The following is a 27,187-nucleotide window of genomic DNA, read 5'->3' on the forward strand; positions in this document are numbered from 1 at the left end:
AGCTAGACGGCTAAATTTGTCTCTTTCACCTGATTGTCGTTGACAAATCTCAGATTTGATTGTAGTTTGTATAACTTCAACATGGGTTATAGGTCAAAAGTTGAATGAACGAGTACTTTTGTCCTTTTGATTTCTTACAGGTTGGGTCGTTGTTGCACATAACACGCTAGCATTGTGCTAATTAATGACGTCATTGACACATTTGAAAGGCTTTTTAGAACAATTAAGTGACTTTAAAAAATATAATACTCGGGGTATTTGCCTCTTTCAGTGAGCTCTCAAAAAAATTTTACCTCAAGAACTCTGATTATTTCCGATATCTTCAGATAAGACATTTTCTTCAACATAATTATCAAGCTTTTCCCCATTTGCCCCCCCCAACACCGCTGGATGAACTACTGGCCATAACAATGCCACATAGAGGCACCATCTCCCTCATTTACACCTTCATAAGCAACATAAACCCACAGACAGTAGCTAGCATAAGAACATCTTGGGAAGAAGACCTGGGTTTCAGCTTTTCAGAGGATGAATGGAGCAAAATTTTGAGACTGGTGCATGTATCTTCATCATGTTCCAGACACAGCTTGCTACAATTTAAAATTGTTCACAGATTGCATTACTCCAAGGTGAAACTGGCAAAACTCTTCCCCTCTATAGACCCTTTATGCGAAAAGTGTCAAAATGCTCCAGCTAGCTTGATACACATGTACTGGGCCTTCACTTAGGGACGCTTTAGGCATTGCTATTGAAATACATCCAGCCACGGCCATATTTGGGACCAAACCTGATGACTCCCACTTCCTGTGGTCAGGAAGATCCCAAACAGTGGTGAGATTTGCAACCTTATTAGCCCGACGCCTTATCCTGTTGAACTGGAAAGGCCCAAAATCTCCATCCCACACCAGATGGCTTAAAGACATCATGTATCATCTAAAGTTAGAAAAGATAAAATACTCTCACAGAGGAAACGTGGGAGAATTCTATTCCACCTGGGGGGCTTTCATGGATTATTTTGATAGGGTTTCTGCAGTAGACTGGGAAGAGGAGTAGGGCTACTTTGAGTACAACTAAATTACTTACCTGTATTTAATTATTATTATTTGTGTTACTTTTTATTTATTTTTATTTATGCCTCTTTTTAAGTACATTCTTTTTTTTTTGTATGTATGTGGGGTATACTCTTTTTTTTTTTTCTTTTTGATTGAGGGCGGCAAGATGTAGGTTCACTTTACTTCAAATATAAACTTGTACGAATAGGTTATGAGGATGCATGGGGACTGGGGAGGATGGGGGGTGGGTAGAGGATATTTGTGTATGTATATTGTACTGTATATTTGTATATTTATGTACATGGCTGCACTGTGGCGCTATGTACAATTGTTCAGAAAACTTGTGAAAAATAAAAGTAAAAAAAAAAAAATATATATATATATATATATAATACTCAACCAAGTGTATTTTCGTTGCCTCCCCTTTCGAATACAATACTCAAATTACTTGAAAAAAAATTATATCCCGAGAAAAGTGGATTTTGAGGGGTACAGCTCCATAGACCTCCATGCATTCTGCACTCGTGGACGAGCGTGGAACCACAGAAGGAACTGCAACCAGTTCAGAAACCGGAAGTTTTCCGAGAGTGGCAGTTCTCCCCTTATAAGACATTAGGCGTGTTTGACTTGAGGCAGATCTGTGCAGATCTGACTTGATGTGATGCATGCTGGGTTGAACACAATGCATACTGGGATGGACGCAATGCTTGCTGGTTAGAAATTCTGTCCGACTTCTGTCAGCCGGGGAGAGACTTACCTAGCGTTCATGGGCTTCGGAAAAACCTTTCTCCGAGTGAAAACATCATCATTCCGCGTCATTCACGTCACTTAATTAATGTGTGAGTCAGAGGTCGGAAACTGGGGCTAGACTTTGCTAACAGAGTTGCCCAGTTAGGGGCTCGTCATCACTTTTGTCGTCACGTTGTAGTTCGTTTGTAGTCCATGTGGCCTTTCATGTCCAACAGTTTTAATGTGAACTTGGGAATTTGCCATTTTTGTCACTTGAAAGCTGCATATCTTTCTTTCACGAGCATCTTACACTATATTTTAAGCAAATACAGTTGTTTGTTTAGGATTAGTGAGTGTATGTTTTAACCTTTGTTGTGGCATCCGTGTTTGTCACACATTCCGATGGCAAAGCACATGAACACTTGCTGTCGGAAAAACAAAGTAGCCATGGGGGCGGTCCTTGTCATTCCGAGGTGCTCTGAATGCACCATAACCACCGTGACACCATGTCACATGACCTTAAAATATCGCGGGAGTCTTAGCCTGCAGACAGATCTTGCAGTTGCCTTCCACGAGCTGCACGAGCTAAAACACGCCCTCATGACGTCAGTTCAAAGACGTGATAGGGCCATTTGGGAGGAATGTCCTCATGACGATTATGACGGGAGTCTCATGCTGCTTCCTCATGTTGGAATATGCGAAAATAAACAGAAATCGAAGGGATACCTTCTTATACGTGATTTCTGCAACAATGGTAGGCTAGCCTACTGAAAATGTTTGGATATTCTGTTATTTTCTGCTGTTGGTTAAAAAACACTTGATATTGAATTTATGTGCTACAATGCAGGTCTGATACAGTGGTTTATTTCAACTACATCATAAGAATTTATTTCATCAGTCATCATGCTCATTTTAATGAGTAAGAATGAAAGTGATGCTGTATTTATTGCAAACAAAATTCCGCGATATCTCCCGAGATGTCTCCCGCGAGTCACGTCAGGCAGACTGTAGCCTGTCTGTCCGGGATAAGCTGCCGTCTGTTGTAGCTCCTCCCGGCTAGCCACTGAAGATCACATTGACGTAGAAAGCCAGACAAAGTCACAGTAGGCTACAAAGTCAGACGCAGTTGATCTCGAACAAGTCTTATAGGCGTGTTCGACTTCGACTGAGTCTGACTTGGTCTGGCTTTCTACGTAAACGTGATCTTCAGAGGCTAGCCGGGAGGAGCTAAAATGAGCATGATGACTGACGAAATAAATTCTTATGATGTAGTTTAAATAAACCACTGTTGTCATACAGTTAACAGGCCTGCATTGTAGCACATAAATTCAATATCAAGTGTTTCCCCTATATGTGTGTCTATCTATTTAGCCGTTTTCAGTAGGCTAGCCTACCATTGTTGCAGAAATCACGTATATATATACACGTTTATTTTCGCATATTCCAACATAAAGAAGCAGCATGAGACTTCTGTCAAAATCGTCATGAGGACATTCCTCCCAAATGGCCCTATCACGTCTTTGAACTGACGTCATGAGGGCGTGTTTCAGCTCGTGCATCTCGTGGAAGGCAACTGCAAGATCTGTCTGCAGGCTAAGACTCCCGCAATATTTTAAGGCCATGTGACATGGTGTCACGGTGGTAAGTCCCTCCCCGGCTGACAGAAGTCGGACAGAATTTCTAACCAGCAAGCATTGCGTCTATCCCAGTATGCATTGTGTTCAACCCAGCATGCATCACATCAAGTCAGATCTGCACAGATCTGCCTCAAGTCGAACTCGCCTATTATGACTCCTGCCAACTGTTTCCTTTGCCCACAACTGTTTCAAAATAAAAGTCCTCACTACAATAATTACCTATTAAATAATTTAACAATTTAAATTATCCAACTGTTTAACGGGTCAGCCATTCAAACTGTAAGTTGTCATCAATTATGACTCCCATTCGCATGACTCCGAGATCCGTTAGCGTAAAAGTTCTTAACATTGAACACATCTTATATGACATATGTATAACAGTAGGCTTAAGTCATTGCATATTCATTGACATAGTCAATGTTTTTGCTCCCTGCTGAGTGAGCATGCACACCACCCATTTATGCTTTTATTTGATCTACATAGACTTTGTCCTGAGTGCCATGCTTTTGATCTCTTCAGAGTAGCATTTGAGGAAGTATTTCAATTTCAATTTCAATTTAATTGTACTTATTGTGGTTGGCTCAGTGAATAGGACTGAATGACCATAGTTCTAAACGTTGGTTGCAACATAATGGGCCTATAGGCTACTATGAAACATGTAGTGAATTACTTTTATTTTTTGGTCAATTGGTTAAACAATAGTATACACTTGTGACAGACAATTTTACTGCTAGTCATAAACAGTGTTGGGCAAGTTACTGTATATTAGTAATTACAGTAGGAATATTGGTGTTATGTTGTGGCTATGTTGTGAGGCTTTTTCCGCAATAGGCGAAGAAGAGCAGAAAGATTAACAACAATGTGCCTACTGCACCACTTTTTACGAAATGGAAACACAATTGAAAGGCATTTAAGATGTTGCCTGATGTAGCCTGAACTCTTACGTGTTTAAAATCAGAAGGAGGAATGTGAGGAGACTGCTATAAATGTAAAGAATGCATCTGCAATGACGAAACACAATCGCGGAAAACACTGCTAAGGACGTTAGATCAGAAGCAGCAAATGTGGATCTGAGTCTTGTCTCCTGAAGTCGTTCATTTTTCACACAAGATAAGGCACACATCACAATGCGGCGCAGCATAACTCACATTGGTATCTCATTTAAATTTCAGCAGTAACTGCGTTACAATGCTCGTTACCGCTAAAAGTAGGCTAGTGGAATTACAGTAGCCTAACACGTTACTTTGTAATGCTTTACTCCCAACACTGGTCTTACAAGGGGACTCTAACATACACACTATCTCCATGAGATAACCGCCGTTTAAAGAAACAGCAATTAAATATTCACCTGAATTGCGCAAGTGAGACCAATTAACCAGCATGACCCTCCCCTTACCATGAGAGGATGTCTTAAGAAACGCTCCCACTCAAGCTTTATAACTGCATGTGAAAAAGGAGGTCGGACTAATCGGTGCTGAAACCTTTCTTTCACACTCAAACTTTAAAATCTGTATCTTTGGATCTGTTTGTTCCCACAGACTGGTCCATTCTAGTCCACGGCTACAACGACATATTGACCCAGTCCCGAAATATGGAGATGGAGAAGGACGCGAGACCATCGTGGGATAACCCAATGCAATTTGTCCTGGCTTGTGTGTCATACGCAGTGGGACTTGGAAACGTCTGGCGCTTTCCATACCTCTGTCAGATGCACGGTGGAGGTATGCGATCTCTTTACCACTTGCCCTGTGTCTATGAATTGTGAAGCCTTGTAACAGGTGGAGCCCACCTCGCCTACCTATTTGAATGATTTGCGCTTATCCTAACACAAAAAACGAAACTAAAGGGGTATGCTTATAGCAGTGAAACCCGTTAGATGTTAAAGCCTAACTTCGGCTATGCCACGCAGACACTGCGATATCGAGTGGGCACAGGGGCGTATCAAGCTTTTTAAAAGTGTGGGGGTTGTGGGATAGGAAAATGAAACAATCTTGCCAAATTATAAATAACTCCCTACAGGGACGTTGTAAGTATTTTCTGAGAGGGTGCGGACTATATTGGTGTCCGGCAGTAAAAAAAATGAAATTCTGATTGCTAAACACACCATTTTAAGGCAGTTTGGGAGGGACAGAAGAAGCAGCGCCCCTCATATGTGTGGCTCATGTCACATGTAGGTCTACATGATCTACCTGCTATCACTTCACCATTTGACACTACCCTAGCCTACATGGAGACATATCTCGTGTTATAAATCAAGAAATCATTTCAGAAATTATGTTTTGTGCATATGGGTTAGCAGGCTACAATAAATTGCCCTAACAGACAGCAGCCTAATTTCGAGGTATCATACCTATTAAATAAATGTAAAGGACACAGAATAGTGACAGAACTGTAAGCTCAAATTCAAAAACGTTTGAAGTCTACCCAAACATATGCAAAGGGAATATAAATAAATTGTGTTGCATAGCCAGCTTAATAATGTCAACTTAAAGATTATGATTAGCAGTTTCTATGATTTTTCCATTGATAGTTACAGGAAGCCACGTTGTTGTTTAAACTATTGTTGCTTCTAGCCCACGTTACCTCCAGTTTCACTTGCTGCAGGGACACACACATTGTATGAGCGCTCATAAGCGTTCTATTTGAGTTCTACATGCTGGAAATCTTAGTTCTCAGATGTAGAACTCAAATGTGTATTGACGCCTCCGTTTGTAAGATCAAAATAAGATGTTCTAAATGGAACGCGATCGTATTTAAGACATTAAGATCTCCAGTAGATGTAGCACTACGACACACACTGACAGTGAAATCAGATCAGACGAAGCACCGGGCATAACTTAATTTCGCGGCTATACGTGGACCAGTAGGTTAATTCTTGAGGAGGCCCATAGTTTGAGAAAAGCTGCAGATCATAGACAGAGAAAGCATAATGCTCTGAGAACAGTAGCCAAAGGTCTTTCTGCACAAGAGCACCCCTGCTTTCACACCGAGGTGAAGTTAGTTTGATATTTGATATTCGGATATTCGACAGATATTCAAAAAAAAAAATTATGCGGCCGGTTTCACCCCGTGTTTGCAGACAATGTACAAACAGATGACCTGTCTACTTGCTCCCAACCGACCTTAGGGACCGTCTAAAAAGTACCTTCTGAATTACCTTCATAGTCTTTTTTGGCAATAACTTTGACATCATGTGACCTAGTGACTCCAAACCAATTCAAAATAGTTATCTTATATGGGACTCATCAGACACACCTCTTTTTATAGTCACTATATGCACACAGTATTTTATATGAATATTTTAAAGAAAAGACCTTATTTCCCATAAGAAATGGTCTCCTTTTTTCAATACCTCCCAAGCCATGTGACCTAGTGACTCCAAACCAATGCAGAATATTTATCCTATATGGGACTCATCAGACACACCTCTTTTTATAGTCACTGTATTTTATATGAATATTTTGTAAAAAAAAAATACATTATATCCTATATGAATGGTCTTCTTTTTTCAATACCTCCCAAGTCATGTGACCTAGTGACTCCAAACCAATGCAGAATCGTTATCCTATATGGGACTCATCGGGCACACCTCTTTTTATGGTCACTGTATGCACACTGTATTTTATATGAATATTTTGTAAAAAAAATACATTATTTCCTATATGAATGGTCCTCTTTTTTCAATACCTCCCAAGTCATGCGACCTAGTGACTCCAAACCAATGCAGAATAGTTATCCTATATGGGACTCATCGGGCACACCTCTTTTTATAGTCACTGTATGCACACTGTATTTTACATTAATATTTTAAAGAAAATACATTATTTCCCATAAGGAATGGTCTCCTTTTTTCAATACCTCCCAAGCCATGCTAACTAGTGACTTCAAACCAATGCAGAATAGTTATCCTTTATGGGACTCATCGGGCACACCTCTTTTTATGGTCACTGTATGCACACTGTATTTTTATATGAATATTTTGTAAAAAAAATACATTATTTCCTATATCAATGGTCCTCTTCTTTCAATACCTCCCAAGTCATGTGACCTAGTGACTCCAAACCAATGCAGAATTGTTATCCTATATGGGACTCATCAGACACACCTCTTTTTATAGCGACTGTGTGCACGCTGTATTTTATATGAATTTTTTTTAAAGAAAATACATTATTTCATATTTGAAACAGACTCCTTTTTTTCAATACCTCCCAAGCCATATGACCTAGTGACTCCAAACCAATGCAGAATAGTTATCCTATATGGGACTCATCAGACACACCTCTTTTTATGGTCACTGTATGCACACTGTATTTTATATGAATATTTTGTAAAAAAAAATACATTATTTCCCATAAGAAATGGTCTCCTTTTTTCAATACCTCCCAAGCCATGTGACCTAGTGACTCCAAACCAATGCAGAATATTTATCCTATATGGGACTCATCAGACACACCTCTTTTTATAGTCACTGTATTTTATATGAATATTTTGTAAAAAAAAAATACATTATATCCTATATGAATGGTCTTCTTTTTTCAATACCTCCCAAGTCATGTGACCTAGTGACTCCAAACCAATGCAGAATCGTTATCCTATATGGGACTCATCGGGCACACCTCTTTTTATGGTCACTGTATGCACACTGTATTTTATATGAATATTTTGTAAAAAAAATACATTATTTCCTATATGAATGGTCCTCTTTTTTCAATACCTCCCAAGTCATGCGACCTAGTGACTCCAAACCAATGCAGAATAGTTATCCTATATGGGACTCATCGGGCACACCTCTTTTTATAGTCACTGTATGCACACTGTATTTTACATTAATATTTTAAAGAAAATACATTATTTCCCATAAGGAATGGTCTCCTTTTTTCAATACCTCCCAAGCCATGCTAACTAGTGACTTCAAACCAATGCAGAATAGTTATCCTTTATGGGACTCATCGGGCACACCTCTTTTTATGGTCACTGTATGCACACTGTATTTTTATATGAATATTTTGTAAAAAAAATACATTATTTCCTATATCAATGGTCCTCTTCTTTCAATACCTCCCAAGTCATGTGACCTAGTGACTCCAAACCAATGCAGAATTGTTATCCTATATGGGACTCATCAGACACACCTCTTTTTATAGCGACTGTGTGCACGCTGTATTTTATATGAATTTTTTTTAAAGAAAATACATTATTTCATATTTGAAACAGACTCCTTTTTTTCAATACCTCCCAAGCCATATGACCTAGTGACTCCAAACCAATGCAGAATAGTTATCCTATATGGGACTCATCAGACACACCTCTTTTTATGGTCACTGTATGCACACTGTATTTTATATGAATATTTTGTAAAAAAAAATACATTATTTCCTATATGAATGGTCCTCTTTTTTCAATACCTCCCAAGTCATGTGACCTAGTGACTCCAAACCAGTGCAGAATCGTTATCCTATATGGGACTCATCGGGCACACCTCTTTTTATGGTCACTGTATGCACACTGTATTTTATATGAATATTTTGTAAAAAAAATACATTATTTCCTATATGAATGGTCCTCTTTTTTCAATACCTCCCAAGTCATGCGACCTAGTGACTCCAAACCAATGCAGAATAGTTATCCTATATGGGACTCATCGGGCACACCTCTTTTTATGGTCACTGTATGCACACTGTATTTTACATTAATATTTTAAAGAAAATACATTATTTCCCATAAGGAATGGTCTCCTTTTTTCAATACCTCCCAAGCCATGTGACCTAGTGACTCCAAACCAATGCAGAATAGTTACCCTATATGGGACTCATCAGACACACCTCTTCCTATAACCATTGAAAGCACACTCTATTTTATATTAATATTTTAAAGAAAATACATCGTTTCCTATAAGGAATGGTCTCCTTTTTCAATAGCGCCCCCCACCCCCCCCCCCCCCCCCCCCCCAAGGGAAGTGACGTAGGGACACCAAACCAATGCAGAATATCCTTTATGGGACTAATCAGACAAACCTCAAATTAATATAATTTTTGCACATACTATTTTATAGTACCCATTTATTTCCTATGGAAACTGTGTTTTCTCAATACCTTCCATATAATAGTAGATGCCAAATCATTTTTCATATTTAGGTGTGTCTGATAAGTACCCCATAGCAGAACAGTTCTGGATTGATCTGTGTTGTCTAGGACCCCTTATATGGCAGCTATTGAGCAAAAAGCTGTTTTCCATAGGAAATAAATATGATTCTTTAAAAAAAATTAAATATAATAGTTCATGCAAAATATTATTTCACATTGACGTGTCTGATTAGTATCACATAGCAGAACAGTTCTATGTTGATCTGTGATGTCTAGCGAGAAATAAGCTTGCGAGGTATTGAAAAAAGGAGACCATTCATGATGGCAAATAATGTATTTTCTTAAAAATATTCATATAAAATACAGTGTGCATACAGTGACTATAAGAAGAGGTGTGTCTTATTAGTCCCACATAGGATAACTATTCTGCATTGGTTTGGAGTCCCTAGGTCACATGGCTTGGGAGATATTGAAAAAAAGTAGACCATTCCTTATGGGAAATAATGTATTTTCTTCAAAATATTCATATAAAATACAGTGTGCATACAGTGACCATAAAAAGAGGTGTGCCCGATGAGTCTCATATAGGATAACTATTCTGCATTGGTTTGGAGTCACTAGGTCACATGACTTGGGAGGTATTGAAAAAAGAGGACCATTCATATAGGAAATAATGTATTTTTTTTACAAAATATTCATATAAAATACAGTGTGCATACAGTGACCATAAAAAGAGGTGTATCTGATGAGTTCCATATAGGATAACTATTCTGCATTGGTTTGGAGTAACTAGGTCACATGGCTTGGTAGGTATTAAAAAAAAGGAGACTGTTTCTTATATGAAATAATGTATTTTCTTTAAAATATTAATGTAAAATACAGTGTGCATACAGTGACCATAAAAAGAGGTGTGCCCGATGAGTCCCATATAGGATAACTATTCTGCATTGGTTTGGAGTCACTAGGTCGCATGGCTTGGGAGGTATTGAAAAAAAGACTGTTTCTTTTGGTAAATAATGTATTTTCTTTAAAATATTCATATAAAATTCAGTGTGCATACAGTGACTATAAAAAGAGGTGTGCCCGATGAGTCCCATATAGGATAACTATTCTGCATTGGTTTGCAGTCACTAGGTCACATGACTTGGGAGGTATTGAAAAAAGAGGACCATTCATATAGGAAATAATGTATTTTTTTTACAAAATATTCATATAAAATACAGTGTGCATACAGTGACCATAAAAAGAGGTGTGCCCGATGAGTCCCATATAGGATAACTATTCTGCATTGGTTTGGAGTCACTAGGTCACATGACTTGGGAGGTATTGAAAAAAGAGGACCATTCATATAGGAAATAATGTATTTTTTTACAAAATATTCATATAAAATACAGTGTGCATACAGTGACCATAAAAAGAGGTGTGCCAGATGAGTCCCATATAGGATAACTATTATGCATTGGTTTGGAGTCACTAGGTCGCATGGCTTGGGAGGTATTGAAAAAAAGGAGACCGTTTCTTATGGTAAATAATGTATTATCTTTAAAATATTCATATAAAATACAGTGTGCATACAGTGATCATAAAAATAGGTGTGCCCGATGAGTCCCATATAGGATAACAATTCTGCATTGGTTTGAAGTCACTAGGTCACATGACCTGGGAGGTATTGAAAAAAAGGAGACTGTTTCTTATATGAAATAATGTATTTTCTTTAAAATATTAATATAAAATACAGTGTGCATACAGTGATCATAAAAAGAGGTGTGCCCGATGAGTACCATATAGGATAACTATTCTGCATTGGTTTAGAGTCACTAGGTCGCATGGCTTGGGAGGTATTAAAAAAAAAAGGAGACAATTTCTTATATGAAATATTGTATTTTCTTTAAAATATTAATATAAAATACAGTGTGCATACAGTGATCATAAAAAGAGGTGTGCCCGATGAGTCCCATATAGGATAACTATTCTCCATTGGTTTGGAGTCACTAGGTCACATGACTTGGGAGGTATTGAAAAAAGAGGACCATTCATATAGGATATAATGTATTTTTTTTACAAAATATTCATATAAAATACAGTGTGCATACAGTGACTATAAAAAGAGGTGTGTCTGATGAGTCCCATATAGGATAAATGTTCTGCATTGGTTTGGAGTCACTAGGTCACATGGCTTGGGAGGTATTGAAAACAGGAGACCATTTCTTATGGGAAATAAGGTCTTTTCTTTAAAATATTCATATAAAATACTGTGTGCATATAGTGATCATAAAAAGAGGTGTGCCCGATGAGTCCCATATAGGATAACTATTCTCCATTGGTTTGGAGTCACTAGGTCACATGACTTGGGAGGTATTGAAAAAAGAGGACCATTCATATAGGATATAATGTATTTTTTTACAAAATATTCATATAAAATACAGTGTGTATACAGTGACTATAAAAAGAGGTGTGTCTGATGAGTCCCATATAGGATAAATGTTCTGCAGAGCTTGCAGTCAGAGTATAGTTAAACTTCAAAGTCCAGAAAGGTTCCGTTATATACATAGAATGGGTAGAGATGTGTATTTGTAAAATGTAGAATGCTCAAATCAAACCATCTCAGACCAACAAAAAAGTAACAGAGGTCTTAAAAACTCTGTCCTATGTCCAGTATGTTTTATAAGCAGTCAGTGTAAAGATGATGATACACATAGGCAACAATTCTATTTTCAGGAAAATCATAACACATGAAATTAGTTATGTGTTTGCCCAAACTAGCCCCATACCATCACCTTAACTGCATGTGTTAAAGACTTGTTTTTCCATTTATGAGTAATCTGTGATTAATCAGTCAGCAAAAAGTGATTTGTGCGAAACCTTCAAATATTCTACTCTGCCAGATTACACTCAAAGTAATCTGCTGTTTACCACCAAGTGCTTTGGAAATGCCCTGTAGACTGAGGCAAAGGGAAATGAGTAGGAAGGACACCACGCCACAGGAGTCATGGCCACACACTGTTTAATTGGCAGTTATGTAGTTGACAGAAGCAACATTCCCTCCTCCCCAATTCCATAACTGTAACTTCTAATGAGCGTCTCCATTGACTGGGACTCCAGAAAAACCTAATCTACTGTACCTCGACCCTTTACTTGGCTTTAAGGGTCATTGAGCCTGTCTCTCGCTCAACCACTCCAGTCAGACATCAAAGAAATGAGAGAGGATTGAAAAAAATAGAACATCTATTCTAGCTCTGTTAAGAGAAATTTCCCCCTGAATGAATGTTTGGTAGCACAAAGTAACTGTTAACTGTGTTTTGGTTATTGGTGTTATATTTATAATTATTTTTAAGTTATTTTGAAAATTCAAATGAGAAGAGAAACAGATTTGGTGGGATCCTTGGAATGAGTGCATGGCGTCTCAGGTTAAAAACTGTTAATGATCTGATACATAGAGTTTGAGGCATGTCCAACAGATGCATGGTTTACTACAGTACCCTCCAGAATTATTGGCACCTCTGCTAAAGTTGACTAAAATAGGTATAAAAATAATCTGTTGGTGATTTATTGTAATCTCACAATGAAAACAATGAGGAAAAATCCAAACTTGCGAATTTATTGTGAGAAAAATTAGGGATGCACGATATATCGGCGGCCGATATATTATTAGCTGATAAGTGAAAAAATGAAAATATTATTATCCTACCGATAACACAATTCTGGCCGATAATTTGCGCCGATATTTTTTAAAGTCCTAATTTAGGCCTACATAAGGTCCGTCTGGCTACACTGAGCTACTTGAGCTTGGTTGGCTATACTTTTTCCTCAATATAATGACAGCGGTGTGAATGTATTTCACCACTCTAACAAAATATGTGGATATGCGTTCATTTGGGAATCTGTGCATCTCAAAATCCTCTCGTGAATGATCCGCCATTTAACCTTACCAGAGCGGAGCTCAGCCCTATCTAGAGCTGGTGTGTTTGCACTTTACCGCGCTGGTCGGGGAAACAAATAAACAAACTCGTTAGTGGGACGAGTACATAAGTAGGCCTAGTTCTAAGTTGTGTTTTAGTATTATTGCATTACTTTAGCTTGGGTTTTGTATTATTACCTAGAAATATGCTAACCATTCGTGTTTCAATTCCAGACAGGTCATCATAATAAGTTATTAAAACCTTCGGGGCTAAAGCCTTTCATTTCTGCTGCAGCAGGTTGTGCGCAACAGAGTAGACGGACATAAGATACAATCTGAGGAGTTGCAGCTTTATTCAGTTACCCGCAGTTGAAACTAAACCTAATTTTCCCTCACAAACTCTGATTGGTTGCTATACTGTAGCTCAGTGGTCCCCAAACTACGGCCCGCGGGCCGGATAAGGCCCGCCACCTCATTTTAGGTGGCCCCCCAAAACATGTCCGTGGTATATAGGATACGGCCCGCACGGGAGTACGACATCGTCAAACTATAACCTCCGTAATTGTTCACAGCGCTAAGCTATTCATGGTTACTGATATACTCCGAGTCTCTGGCCCTCTCTTAGAGCCAGGCATAGTGAGCTGGCCCTCGGAAGAAAAAGTCTGGGGACCACTGCTGAGCCGTTTATGAGCGTTTAGTCCTAAATGAAAACGATTCAAACTCTCTAGCCACTCACTCGCAATTCACTGACGTCAGGTTCACTTAAAGGAGCCACACATAGGGTGATATCAGGTAAAATGGGCCATCAGCTAAAATGGGCCATTTAAGGTTTGGGGGTCCCAGCCCCTCTGGAATTTAGAGCCAATGACTGCAAAGGATTTCAGACTGTTGTCATAACTGTACTTGACAAGTAACAGGTGATTTGATTGGTTTATGGTTGCTATGGTGGGCGAGGCAATAGTTCAAATCAAGACTGCACCAGAAATCTGCATGGTAAGTAGCCTGGCATATCAAATCTAACTAAACTATTATAAGGATGATAAATCTATAAAAAAACAAACATGCACATAAAAAAACTGTGCATAATATCTGTCTTGATGGCATCCACCAGAAATAATGCTGTTAGTTTGGTATATGAACTTATTTTTTGTAAAAGTGATGTTTTTCTTAGCGGCCCAATTTACCTTAACCCACTGAGGTAAAATGGGCCACATGGTTTCAGCTAAAATGGGCCATCCTCTGTCACTCACAAACACACATACACATGTGTGTGAGGGTGTGTGTGTGTGTGTGTGTGTGTGTGTGTGTGTGTGTGTGTGTGTACACACACCCATGCACATACGCATTCACCCACACACTCGCACACCAACCAACGCGCACACATGCACGGACACAAACACACGTACACACACACACACACACACTCACCATGACCCCCCCGCCCCCCCAGTAATAATGGTGGTTGATATTTTATTTACAGTGAGTATGGCAAATGCGAATGAAGTGAGAGGAGAGAGGGAGAAGGAAAGAGAAAGGAAATGAGAGGAGGAAAGATGAGAGAGGAGACAAGCAGAGAGGAGAATAATGATATCAATGTTTTAATTTTTAATATATCAGTTACCAGTTTTGTATGCATTTTTGTAATTTGCGCATTTCGTTCAAAATGTGTTGTTCACACACACACACACACACACACACACACACACTGATCTGTCACTGATCTATTCACTGATCTGTGCTGTTCCAAAATGGTCTTTTTTAATTGCACATTTGAATATGTGAGTTTGCACCCAAAATGTGTTTTTTTTAATGGCACATATGAATATTGTGTTTTGAAATTAAAATTGATGATAAATTACCATTCCCTTTGCATTTTGACTGGCCGAATGCTTACCTAAAACAGCTGGCCCATTTTACCTTAGATGCTGGCCCATTTTACCTGAAACTGCTTATGCAAAAAAAGTTGGCACAGTTGATGTTTCAAGAACTGTAGGGCCTAAATAGTTATATTTTATGACATAATTTCAACACAAAATGATCAAAAACAGTCATTAGTAATCATAAAAACACTTGGAAAAGGCATATAGAGTATTATATTATTTTCCCAACTGATTTACCAAAAAGTGGCCCAATTTAGCTGATATCACCCTACTGTAGGGCTAGGCTACTATGTTGTTGACTGCTGTACTATTGAGGACTATTATGAGTTCTGTCCATAATTTGGTGGTAGGTAAAATTACTGCAATAAAATTATGCTTATTAAATGCTTTCCCCAAATCACTTTTCACAATTTTTTCAAGAGTAATATTATCGGTTATCGTAGGCTATCGGCCACAACAAACCAATAAATATCGGTTATCGTTATCGGCCCTAAAATTCCATATCGGTGCATCTCTAAGAAAAATACATATTTTTAAACCATTTTTGTTTTGATCTGTATGTTTGTTTTGGTTCATTGACCTGATGAATGATCCAATCATGACCCACTTTAGTGACTTGGCAGAGATTGACAGATTTCCTTTAAAAAAATGTTCAGGTTTTTTGTGGGGTTCATGATACCATGCACCTTAATAAGGCTCCCAAGGCCTTTTGGAATAAAAACAGCCCCACAACATCACAGCCCCTCCACCATCATTCTCATTAGGCATGGGGTTATTTTAAGTATAGTCATGTTTTTATCTACGCCAAAACCACCTAAAATGTTTCTTGCTAAAGAGCACAAATTTAATTTAATCTGACAACAGACCACACTTCCAGACAAAGTCACTGTACCATTCAGTAACTCCTGCCGTTTACATTTGTAATTAAATGACTGGAAAGGCTTTTACCTGGCATGTCCTCTAAATAATCTATTAGCAGTGAGGTCACTTTTTAAGATTTTTGGGAGTATTTGGTGACCCCAAGATGATACCTTTTTCTGTAACTGCAATAGTGGTTCTTAAGGAATATTTTGTCTATCTTACCATCCTCCATACTGTGCTTGGGGACAATATAACCATGGGTCCTTGTCCAAGCATGTTTGTCACATTTCCAGTTGATTAGAATATTTTAATTATTGTTTTAACACACTCTTTTTATTTACAATGTAGTGTTTTCTCTTGTCTTTCCTATGTTGAAAAATGACTCGGGATTTAGCTTCTGTGTCACTTTATTTTCATACCTTAGTGAAAAAAAAGTCATAAACTAGGCCTACTTCTGAAAGTTCATTGACACTCTAATTAGCTTAAAGGAGAATTCCGTTGTGATTTTGACCTAAAGTGTGTTGAAACATGATACCAAGTGTGAAAGTATGTCTCATAGCTCATCTCGGCTTGTCCCCTGCACTCAGAAATCTGGCGCCAGTTAGCCGATGCTACCAACAGTTTTTCGATGGGGGTGCCTCGGGCATCAGCCATGCAAATAAATCACTGTTTTACACCATTTACGAGGCTCAAAGTAGCCCCATACTTCATTGGTAGACTTCCGAGGGCCTTGACATTTAAAACGAGACATTGAGAACTTTGAATAAGCACTGGTGGTTTACTTACAAGACGATTTATACAGACAGTATCTTCACAGAGTTTAGCATTTGCAGCCATCTTGAATTTAGTCACGATAAGTCGAGCGACGAGTAAGAATGAACAGGTATGATAAGGGATCAGATTCCAAAAATAATTCTGTGGAAATGCATGGATTCCAGTTTCTTCCAGGAGCAGCAACTGAAATCCATATATTTCCACGGAATTATTTTTGGAATATGATCCCTTATCATACCTGTTCATTCATACTCGTCGCTCGACTTAAATGAGAGAGTAATAAACTGTTGGCAAGCTATAGTCCTGAATTAGTCTACAGAGTACAGACTATAAACCACAGTCTAATTAACTGATTTATGCACTGATATCAAACTCACTTTTTTAATCTACTAATAAATATACCTGTATTTTATACTGTGAATGATAAGATAAGATGTGTGAAAGTGCTAAATGTGTGTGTGTGTGTATGTGCATGTGTGTCTAAAGGGGGCTTCATGATACCTTACTTGTTGATGCTGATACTGGAGGGCATTCCTCTGTTTTACATGGAGCTGGCTATCGGACAGAAGATGCGCCTCGGAAGCATTGGAGCATGGAGCGCCATTAACCCTTATCTGGGGGGTGTGGGTGAGTTGGAGCACATACTCATTCACACACATATAGTGTATACACACACCCGTGGCCCTGTGATTCACATTTACATACATGTGAAGAGCCAGAGGAGGCATGCAAGCAACAAACATTTGCTTTCAATCACTTAGCAGTAGCAGACAAACTGACAGACAATCAATCAAGACAGAGGACCTATGAGTTTTATAGCTTCCTTGGGTTTGGGTTCACTGCAGGATTAGTCACACATTTACCAACAGAGCAGTGATGGTTACTATAGACACATCCAGGAAGATTGATTAAGATCCCCTGCCCTTTTTCATCGGTAATGAGCCAGTTGGAAGTGCAGTGTCAGATTTGTCACAGCAAGTTCTGTGCGAGATTGCCTTTTTCATACATTGCAGTGACATATTTGGATTACACATACACACCTAAAGCGTCCAGTGAAGATTGATTTAGATTCAAGTCAGTTCTTGAAGGAATGAGTAGGTGGGGTGGAGGAGAAGAGGAAGATGTGTTCCTATTCAGTGTATCAAATTAACGAAGAAGCTTGTAGTATTGTGTCATGCCGTGTGTGTACCAAAATAAATAATGATCTGACTCCTCCAAAAAATTTCCCCACACAGGTATTGCAAGTGTTGTAACATCGTTGTATTTGTGTCTCTACTACAATGTCATCAATGCATGGAGCTTCTGGTATCTCTTCCATTCATTCCAGGTAAGTCTGAATGACTGTGAAGCTAGATAGATAGATAGATAGATACTTTATTGATCCTCAAGGGGAAATTCAAGGGTCTCAGTAGCGTAAAGACATAACACACAACATGCACTTACAACAGAAATGGTAAACTGCTAACTGCCCTAGGTAAGAAAATTTGAATAAGCGTCAAATTATTTTTGACTCGGACTTTATGGACATGTGGTTCGCCACATTAACAAAAAGCTCCTTGTCAGAGCAGAAAAAAATGTCTTCCTCTTTTTTTATTAGTTGTCTTTTCATAACTCCTTTGGTATGCACTTTTTCACTTGTAAACAGCCATCATTTGGTCCAAGGCTTATGATCCTTTTATAGGAACTTACCTTAGATTTAATTATTTATATTTAACAAATATTGATCAACTGCTTTGCTCCCATTATCGTCACCATAAGAAAATATTGCAACTTTTTTTTCTGTCTTTTTCCCCCTGGCCGGAACGCCAGTCGGTGCTGCCGTGGGCTGAGTGTCCGGTGAACAGCAACCAGACAGGGTACATAGAGGAGTGTGAGGTTGCCACGCCGACACAGTACTTCTTCTACCGGGAGACACTAAACATCTCTCCATCCATCGATGACAATGGCGGAATACACATGGGTCAGGCCCTCTGTCTGGTCCTGGCGTGGATGATTGTCTACCTCTTCATTGTGCGGGGAGTGAAGTCCACAGGCAAAGTAGGCCACTGACTTTATGTACTAACCCTAACCCTCGCATGCCTTTCTTTTATTCACATGCCAAAATGTACTGCAGAAGAGAAGAAGATGAAAATATAAAAATTTAAGAAGCTGCAATCAGAGAATTTCAATTTAAACGATAACACAAAGCGATTAACCACTTACCAAAATAGTTGCTGATTAATTTTATAACTGACTAATTAAATAATTGATTGAGTGTAATACAGCGTGTACAAAGTGTTATACAGCTGTACAATTAATACAATCAAGCTGTAGTTAATTGTTTACAAATAATCTCAGCAGTCAAAGAGAAAGTATTTATGTTATGTAACCATTGTCTTTGTCATTTTCTTGGAGAGGCCTAATACCTTATGTAAGCCTAAGGCAGAAGCTCAGGGGGGAAGGTCTTGCACTACTGTTTGCTGATCTTCAAAGTGGTCAAAGTGATAAATCATATCTTGTAAATGTCCATGCAGTGGTTGTTACCCTTAAAGAAAAGTAAACAACAGAATTATGCAGGCGTGGCTGAATTGTAGGAAACACCTGCACCCAACTAAGTGGGTCAAACCTCTGTAAACACCACTAGTGAACTTTTGACCGTGTTCAATCTTCACAGGTAGTCTACTTCACGGCCACGTTTCCCTACGTCGTCCTCATCATCTATCTCATTCGGGGAGTCACCCTGCATGGAGCCATGAATGGTGTCAAGTATATGTTTACTCCTAAGGTAATGGAAGCAATTTATTTACAGGGGTTTGTTCACAGGAAGGAACTAATTAACTGTCACAAACAGTTCACCTCAACATTTTTCGTGTGGCTGGATCAGGGCCGGCTCTAGGCAGGGGTGAGGGCGGCCTAAGCCCACCCAAGCATTGTGTCTTGCTCACCAAAATAAATTCAAGAATTCTTTTTTTCAGTCGTGCACCTGCGCAGTGTGCAGCTTCAAACCCAGCTTGGATGTAGATGAGTTGGTGTTAAGTGTAATGGTAGCTAGCAAGTATATAGCTGTACAGTGGGTCTATGTACAGTATGTGTGTTAGGTAGCCCCCCCTCCTGATGCTTTAACCCTTGTAAGGCAATGTTTCCCAGAGAATTGAATTCCATTTGTGGTGGTTGGTTTGCAGAATTAACTTGAATGCAACAGTTTTTGACAAATTAACACAGCGTGGTTATGATGCTAAACAGATTTTAGCACAATTTAGTACAACCTGGAAAATCATTGTGTGGTGGTCAATGTTGATATTGTGGTGGGCCACCACAAATAAGTCAATGTATGGGAAACACTGTAAGGTATTTATATTTTTGATACTCAGCCAATGTTCCTGGGTCTGGTGGACCCACCACATTGCTAGGCTTTTAAATCAATACAGTCATGACTATTTAGGTTAAAAAAAAATACTTAGATAGATGTTTACTTTAGCTCAATTACCAATGATATAGACATCATTTGTAATTTCATTATCAATACAGTCATGACAATTTAGGTAAAAAAAAATACTTAGATAGATGTTTACTTAAGCTCAATTACCAATGATATAGACATCATTTATTCATATTTGCCATTTACCCCTGAAATGTATGTTCATATGACCATTTTTGTTTTTTTGTGAGAAAAGGTATAAAAAAAGGTTTAAAAAAATAGAAACAAGATCTTTGATAATTATTAGTGCTTATTTCTTAGAACAGGTGAAAGTGCTTGAAATGTAACAATTTGTAAAAAAAATCAAATGTAACTTTGTGTGGAAATAGCAGAGGCAGAAAGACAACATTCTCACACACAGACACCTATACTCAGCCACGCACACATACAGACGCACAGACACACACACAGTTATGTGTGTGTGTGTGGGGTGGGGGGGGGGTGGGGGGGGGTTGTATCGTGTGCAGTCATTGAAAATGTTATTTTTTTATGTTCTTCACAGAAAGGCCAATGACTTTGAGTTAGAACCGGCCCTGGGCTTGATTGGTTTAACTCTCTCTCTCTATTTGTATGTGTGTGTTTGTTTGTGTGTGTGTGTGTGTGTGTGTGTGTGTGTGTGTGTGTGTGTGTGTGTGTCCATATCAGCTGGAGCAGCTGGCTGACCCTCGGACGTGGATAAACGCCGCCACTCAGATCTTTTTCTCCTTGGGTCTGGGGTTCGGCTCGCTCATCGCCTTTGCCAGCTACAACCACCACAACAACAACTTTGAGCGGCAGGCCATTGTGGTGTCCCTGATCAACAGCGGCACCTCCATCTTTGCCAGCATCGTTACCTTTTCCATCTATGGCTTCAAGGCCACCTTCAACTATGAGAGCTGCCTGGAAAGGTGAGACATTGTTTTCAACAGCCAGCTAACTTTAGCACCATAGATAAGAGGTTGCAGTCATGCAGTGTTGATCATCCAGGTGACACAACATATTATTCAAAAGTCTATAGACTTGGAAAGTCACCTGCCCACACAGTGTTCCCCAGAGCCCTTAAAGGATGAATTTAGTCAGATTTTATGAATCAGTGTCTCCCTTATATGATAAGCTAGGCCTACTATGAGTTGATCAAATGGATTTTCATATCCAACACTATCTAACCGCCTTTTCCAAGTATGTAGCCTTAATTACTGAAACAGTAGCCACGTTTACATGGACAATTTTAGATTAGATTAGAAAGGGAATAACGGCTTAACCGGAATAACAATTCTCATGTAAACACCCCAATTGGAATAGAAATGCCTGATACGATTAGAATTTTAATCGGAATGAAAGAGGTGGTGTATTCCGTTCCTATTCTGATTGAACAGCCATGTCAATCGGATTGCCTGCTGTATCTTCTCCAGGAAAAGTAGGCAACAAGCTATTCCGATCAAAGAGAGTAAGATTTTACCAGACTACACATGTGGTAGAAGGAAATGTTTGGCATGCGTCATGAGTGCTGGCTAATGATTTAAAGATCATAGATTCCCATAAGATGTAAATTATGTTTCCTTCTCTTTTACAGTTTATAATCCTGTTATTGCTTGATCTTATCAGAGAATCTTAGGACATGGATGATCATGCAATATTTATGGGAAGAGTTTGAATATAAGCTTTAAAGTCTCCAGCAGTGCGGGCAAAGTTTGCAATGCGCGTGACTAACATTCTCTTATGCACAGAAGTATGGATGGTTCTGGAATACACCTGTATGGGAAAGTCTCTTTTCAGCATTGGAGGTGGCCACTTGGAATACGCAGAATCATGATGAATCAAATTTAATCTTTAATTCTTAGTGTTCTAAATCACTGTGACAATCATGATGTCAACAGACAGTCACTTACCTCCTCCTGTCTATCCCTGACATCATGGTACTTTATCAGTCACCAAACTAAAACAAGGATCAACCATTGACCATTATGTAACACGTATTACAGTTGGACTGTGGTGTTCGAGTTAGACTATGATCCACCAATCCAGCTGTGGTGTAGTTTTACATTTCTACTACACCGTCAAGAGAAATACGTTGACAAGTTGTGGAGAACAGTTCTGTGGTGTTTACACTAAACTTTACCCAAATTTGTAAATAATCCAGGATGAGGTTGCTGCTCCTGAACACCTTTGACATGGCAGAGGACACCATTACCCTGGACAATGTTGACTACTGGATCACAGAGCTGAACCGCACCCACCCAGACCAGTTTGCCAATCTGGCTCCGAAGCTGGACACCTGTGATCTGGTTGCCGAATTAGACACCGTAATATCTCTCATTTACTGCTCCTTTCACCTTTGCATAAACTGTGTGTGTGTGTGTGTGTGTGTGTGTGTGTGTGTGTGTGTGTGTGTGTGTGTGTGTGTGTGTGTGTGTGTGTGTGTGTGTGTGTGTGTGTGTGTGTGTGTGTGTGTGTGTGTGTGTGTGTGTGTGTGTGTGTGTGTGTGTGTGTGTGTGTGTGTGTGTGTGTGTGTGTGCATGCGTGTGTATGTGTGTGTGTGTATGTGCTTGTTTAAGGGGTAGATAAGAGGAGATAAGCATTACAATGCAAGATACCATATACAAGCTGATATAATGCTAGACCCTTAAACTATGTTGTACCACACAGCACATTGCTCATCAATGAATGAATCGGTTTTGCTGATGATAAGAAGTATTATCAAACTTATTTGTGGAAACTTATGAGCATGTAGATAAGAGGTTGGTCATTTTCTTCTTCAACTATGAGAGCTGCCTGGAAAGGTGAGACATTGTTTTCAACAGCCCAGCTAATACAATGTTGATCATCCAGGTGACACAACATATTATTCAAAAGTCCATAGACTTGGAAAGTCACCTGCCCACACAGTGTTCCCCAGAGCCCTTAAAGGATGAATTTAGTCAGATTTTATGAATCAGTGTCTCCCTTGTATGATAAGCTAGGCCTACTATGAGTTGATCAAATGGATTTTCATATCCAACTCAAGGTCCATAATGTCCCCAGATGGGAATTGATTATCTAAGGTTTACCTTGTATTGATTTGTTCTCGCATTGCCTTTTGCATGTAAAAACAAATGTATGCAAAAATACCTGATTACACCAGTGGTGTGTTAACTCATTGAATGCCAAGCTGTTTTCGGGAGCTTTGTCCTAGAGTGCCAGCAATCTATACCATTGTTGATGATTTTTGTACAGCCACAGCATATTCTGTGTTATAGCTATGAACACATACAATGGCTTGATTAAAAGGTGAGACTTTGAGCTCTCGGTGGGTGCAAACCGTGTATTTCTACACGCCTCTGTTCCTGAGAAATCCCAAGCTAAACAGTGGCTAGTTTTTCTAGAAAAGGAGATATAACGTCTTTCATGAAATATGAAGTGTTGCCTGGTACTTACTTGTGTAAACTTTCCGGGAAGTGATCAGTGAGACCTGGCGAGACTGCCACCTAGTGATAGACCCACGAAAATGGCCTGGTTTTGACCTGACGTGCATGCGTCACTGATTCGACCCAAAGCAGCTTCCGAGTTATGATAAAATGTCCAGATAAAATGTCCAGATTGTGTGTTTTCATGAGTTTTCGATCGTCATATATTTCATTTCCATTCATCACAGAGTTCCCAAAATCACATATAAGGTGTGTTAGAGTGTCTAGTTTCGTAATTAAAAAAAAAAGCTAAAAACGTAATATTACGTTTTTGGCACTCAATGAGTTAAACAAGCTTTGTTATTTTTTAAGTCTTCATGTAATTCTGGTTCTACAAGCTCACCTGTAAATTCACATAAATAAAGGATGAGGTATTACTCAGTTTAAAGAAAAGAAAGAAAAGAAAGAAAACATGATGTGCCAAAGTCCTGGTCATTATGTAACTGGTGAACAATTCACCAGCATAGTTGAACTAAAGTATGATGTAATCTATGGCATACAAGGACAATTTCAGAAGATAGATAGACATGTAAAGGATTATTGTTTTAGTAAGTTTGCTACTGGTAAACTTGCCAGGCAAACTATGCCCAGAAATGTGTATCACAAGAGCATAGCAGCATCATAACATTTGTTGTGGTGTCAACACATTGTCCATATACTGTACATCTGCATATAAAAATTGACCAGTGCCTGTGTCCCTTATTTGCTGTTCTAGGCTGTTGAAGGCACAGGTCTGGCATTCATTGTGTACAGCGAGGCTATTAAGAACATGCCTGCGTCCCAGCTGTGGTCAGTGCTCTACTTCTCTATGCTGCTGTTACTGGGCATGGGCAGCATGCTGGGCAACGTGACGGCCATCATCACCCCACTCTGCGACTTCAAAGTGCTGGCGCGCAACTTCAGCAATGAGACCCTAAACGGTGAGCTTGGTTAGAAGAGAGTAGCCAGGAAAATAAGAATGAAAATAACATACATAACATTATGTAAATGACCACATCTGATCGATCACACGTAGCGTAGCTAGCGTAACGGTCATATAGGGATTATAATTTTTTTTTTCCCCCGTCATCTACTTCCTGAATGTTTGGTCAACTAAACACCGGGGCACATGAAACTTGGTGGGCATGTAGCCCCACTAGACTTTTACGGAAAAAATTTGTTTGGTCCCCGGCCACTCCCACCCCCCCCCCCCCACCACCCCCCGCGCTGGGCCCCCCAAAACCCAAAAAATGCTGTTTTTCCTAAATAACTACCTGAACCGTGACACCCAGGATGAAGACATTGTTATGGTATGTTGGTCTCAAGGGCCCGGGGTAGGATTAAAGGGATAGTTTGGAATTTTGGACATAGGACCTAATTTCCAAGTTAGCCTGTGTGATATTTATCAGTGGAGATTGTTTTCAACACGTTGCATCCAGTCCTTCTAGTTGCAGAGTTCGCTGTTGCTAAGCTAGCGCAAGTCAACGGTACCTGCCACTAAAACAGTCTTACCCATTCCCTTTGGTGCCTCTCCTGAAGCACATGCACGCACACACACACACACATAAACACATGCGCACACACACACACACACACACACATAAACACACCCACACACACAAATCCGCACACACACATAAATATCTGCACACACGCATAAACACACACACACACCCCATTACCCCTACACACACACTCACATGCGAAAACTCACACACAGAGAAGTACACATATACAAAAAAGCAAACGCACACATGCATACACTCATTTACATACACAAAAGTTGCAAGAGTAGGGGATGGAGTAGGAAATGGAAACAAATTGACAAGCGTGACTTATTTTTGTTATTTGTGTTGATTGTTTCCCAAGAAACAACAGTGTCTTAGCTTTCTAAAGAGGTCAATCATTTGATTATAGGCAATTGGTATTGAGAACGAAGTGGTTATAGTATTTAAATGCATAGCCAACACATATGAAACAAGGCAGACAAACCAATCTTCCTATGTTGCGGTGATCAGTTAATTCATTTTGCACATCTTTCGAATTAATAGGTTAACGCCAGATGAGAATAGGCTATCACATATCACATACAATAATAGGCCTATCATAACTTTATCAGATATTAACTAGGCGTTCATGGGGGGCCATACAATAAATTAATGTAGGTGTAAATTTAGTGACTACATCAATTGGCCTGTAGATGGCTGGACACAGCTTTCTGTGAATATCTCGAGAACTGTAGGGCCTAGGATGACTAAATTATTTTTGTATGTTGGTCTCAAGGGGCCATGTCAACACATCCCATATCCACTCATTTGAGGTATTAGTGCCACCTAGTTAAATTGGCAAAAACGAAGCATTGTAATCGCAGGTACACACACATAAAACACATGCACATGCAGGCAAGCAGACACACACACACACACACACACATACAGTACACACACACACACACGCACACACAGATAAACACACACAAACACACACACACACACACACACATAAACACACACACCTCATTACCCCTCCACACACTCACAAGCGTACCCACACACACACACACACAAAAGCACACATATACACAAAAACAAACAGCCACTATGTACAGACTCATTTACATACACAAAAGTAGGGGATGGAGTAGGAGATGGAGACAAATTACCAAGCGTGATTTATTTTTGCGGCGAGAATGTGCAGGACTGGGCGACGGTCATATTTTGGACCGGTACCTGTGGTACATCTAGTTCTTTGAAAAACTATTCAGATGTGCAATATTGAGATTCCAAAGACTACTGTAATCTCCTCTGACACATTCCATTTAAAGGTATTGCTCAAAACCGCTATTGGTCAGCTTTAACCAAACCTTATATTATTAATTGAATCCACCCACTTATTGCGTTTGATCACACTTTCCTGCTGGCAATTCTCTTGTGCAATACTGCGCATGCTCTACCATATTTGCCGGATATACATCGCTGCCAAACTTGGGGCAGCCGTGGCCTACTGGTTAGCGATTCGGACTTGTATCCGGAGGGTTGCCGGTTCAAACCCCGACCAGTAGGCACGGCTGAAGTGCCCTTCAGCAAGGCACCTAACCCCTCACTGCTCCCTGAGAGCTGCTGTGGATTAGTGTGTGCTTCACCTCACTGTGTTTCACTAATTCATGGATTGGGATAAATGCAGAGACCAAATTTCCCGGGATCAAAAGAGTATATATACTTACTTACTCATACTGCTTATATGTAATGAGGGACGAATGAAACATACAGTTTCTCACGGATTTTGTTTGGCAGATTTGACAAAAGTCAGCTTATATTTTGAATCATAGCCTACTTCTTTCTCTTTGTCGTCGTGGTGGTATTTGAAAGAAACGCATTTAGAAAAAAGAAGAACATTTGTGAACCCTTTTGTTTTG

At 39.4% G+C, this 27,187-nt stretch overlaps 1 protein-coding gene across 2 annotated transcripts in view; it reads left to right on the plus strand.

Annotated features, from left to right (window-relative positions):
* The window catches only part of slc6a20 (solute carrier family 6 member 20), a 72,894-nt gene that overhangs the window by 40,699 nt on the left and 5,008 nt on the right, over positions 1-27,187 (plus strand). Inside the window, exons 2-9 of one of the 2 annotated variants that reach the window (XM_076280596.1) lie at positions 4,957-5,139; positions 17,401-17,541; positions 18,150-18,241; positions 18,724-18,951; positions 19,568-19,678; positions 21,017-21,258; positions 22,491-22,653; positions 24,509-24,713. In XM_076280596.1, the coding sequence (XP_076136711.1) occupies positions 5,010-5,139; positions 17,401-17,541; positions 18,150-18,241; positions 18,724-18,951; positions 19,568-19,678; positions 21,017-21,258; positions 22,491-22,653; positions 24,509-24,713 (1,312 nt within the window). In that variant the 5' untranslated portion in view covers positions 4,957-5,009. Of the gene's footprint in view, positions 1-4,956; positions 5,140-17,400; positions 17,542-18,149; positions 18,242-18,723; positions 18,952-19,567; positions 19,679-21,016; positions 21,259-22,490; positions 22,654-24,508; positions 24,714-27,187 lie in introns of those variants that run through there. The other variant, XM_076280597.1, reaches the window with a different exon arrangement.

This window comes from Alosa pseudoharengus, unplaced genomic scaffold (assembly GCF_046254945.1).
Source record: "Alosa pseudoharengus isolate Yale_2024_CS ecotype anadromous, Long Island Sound unplaced genomic scaffold, YU_APseudo_1.1 YU_APseudo_1.1_scf_12, whole genome shotgun sequence".
Lineage (NCBI taxonomy): Eukaryota > Metazoa > Chordata > Actinopteri > Clupeiformes > Clupeidae > Alosa > Alosa pseudoharengus.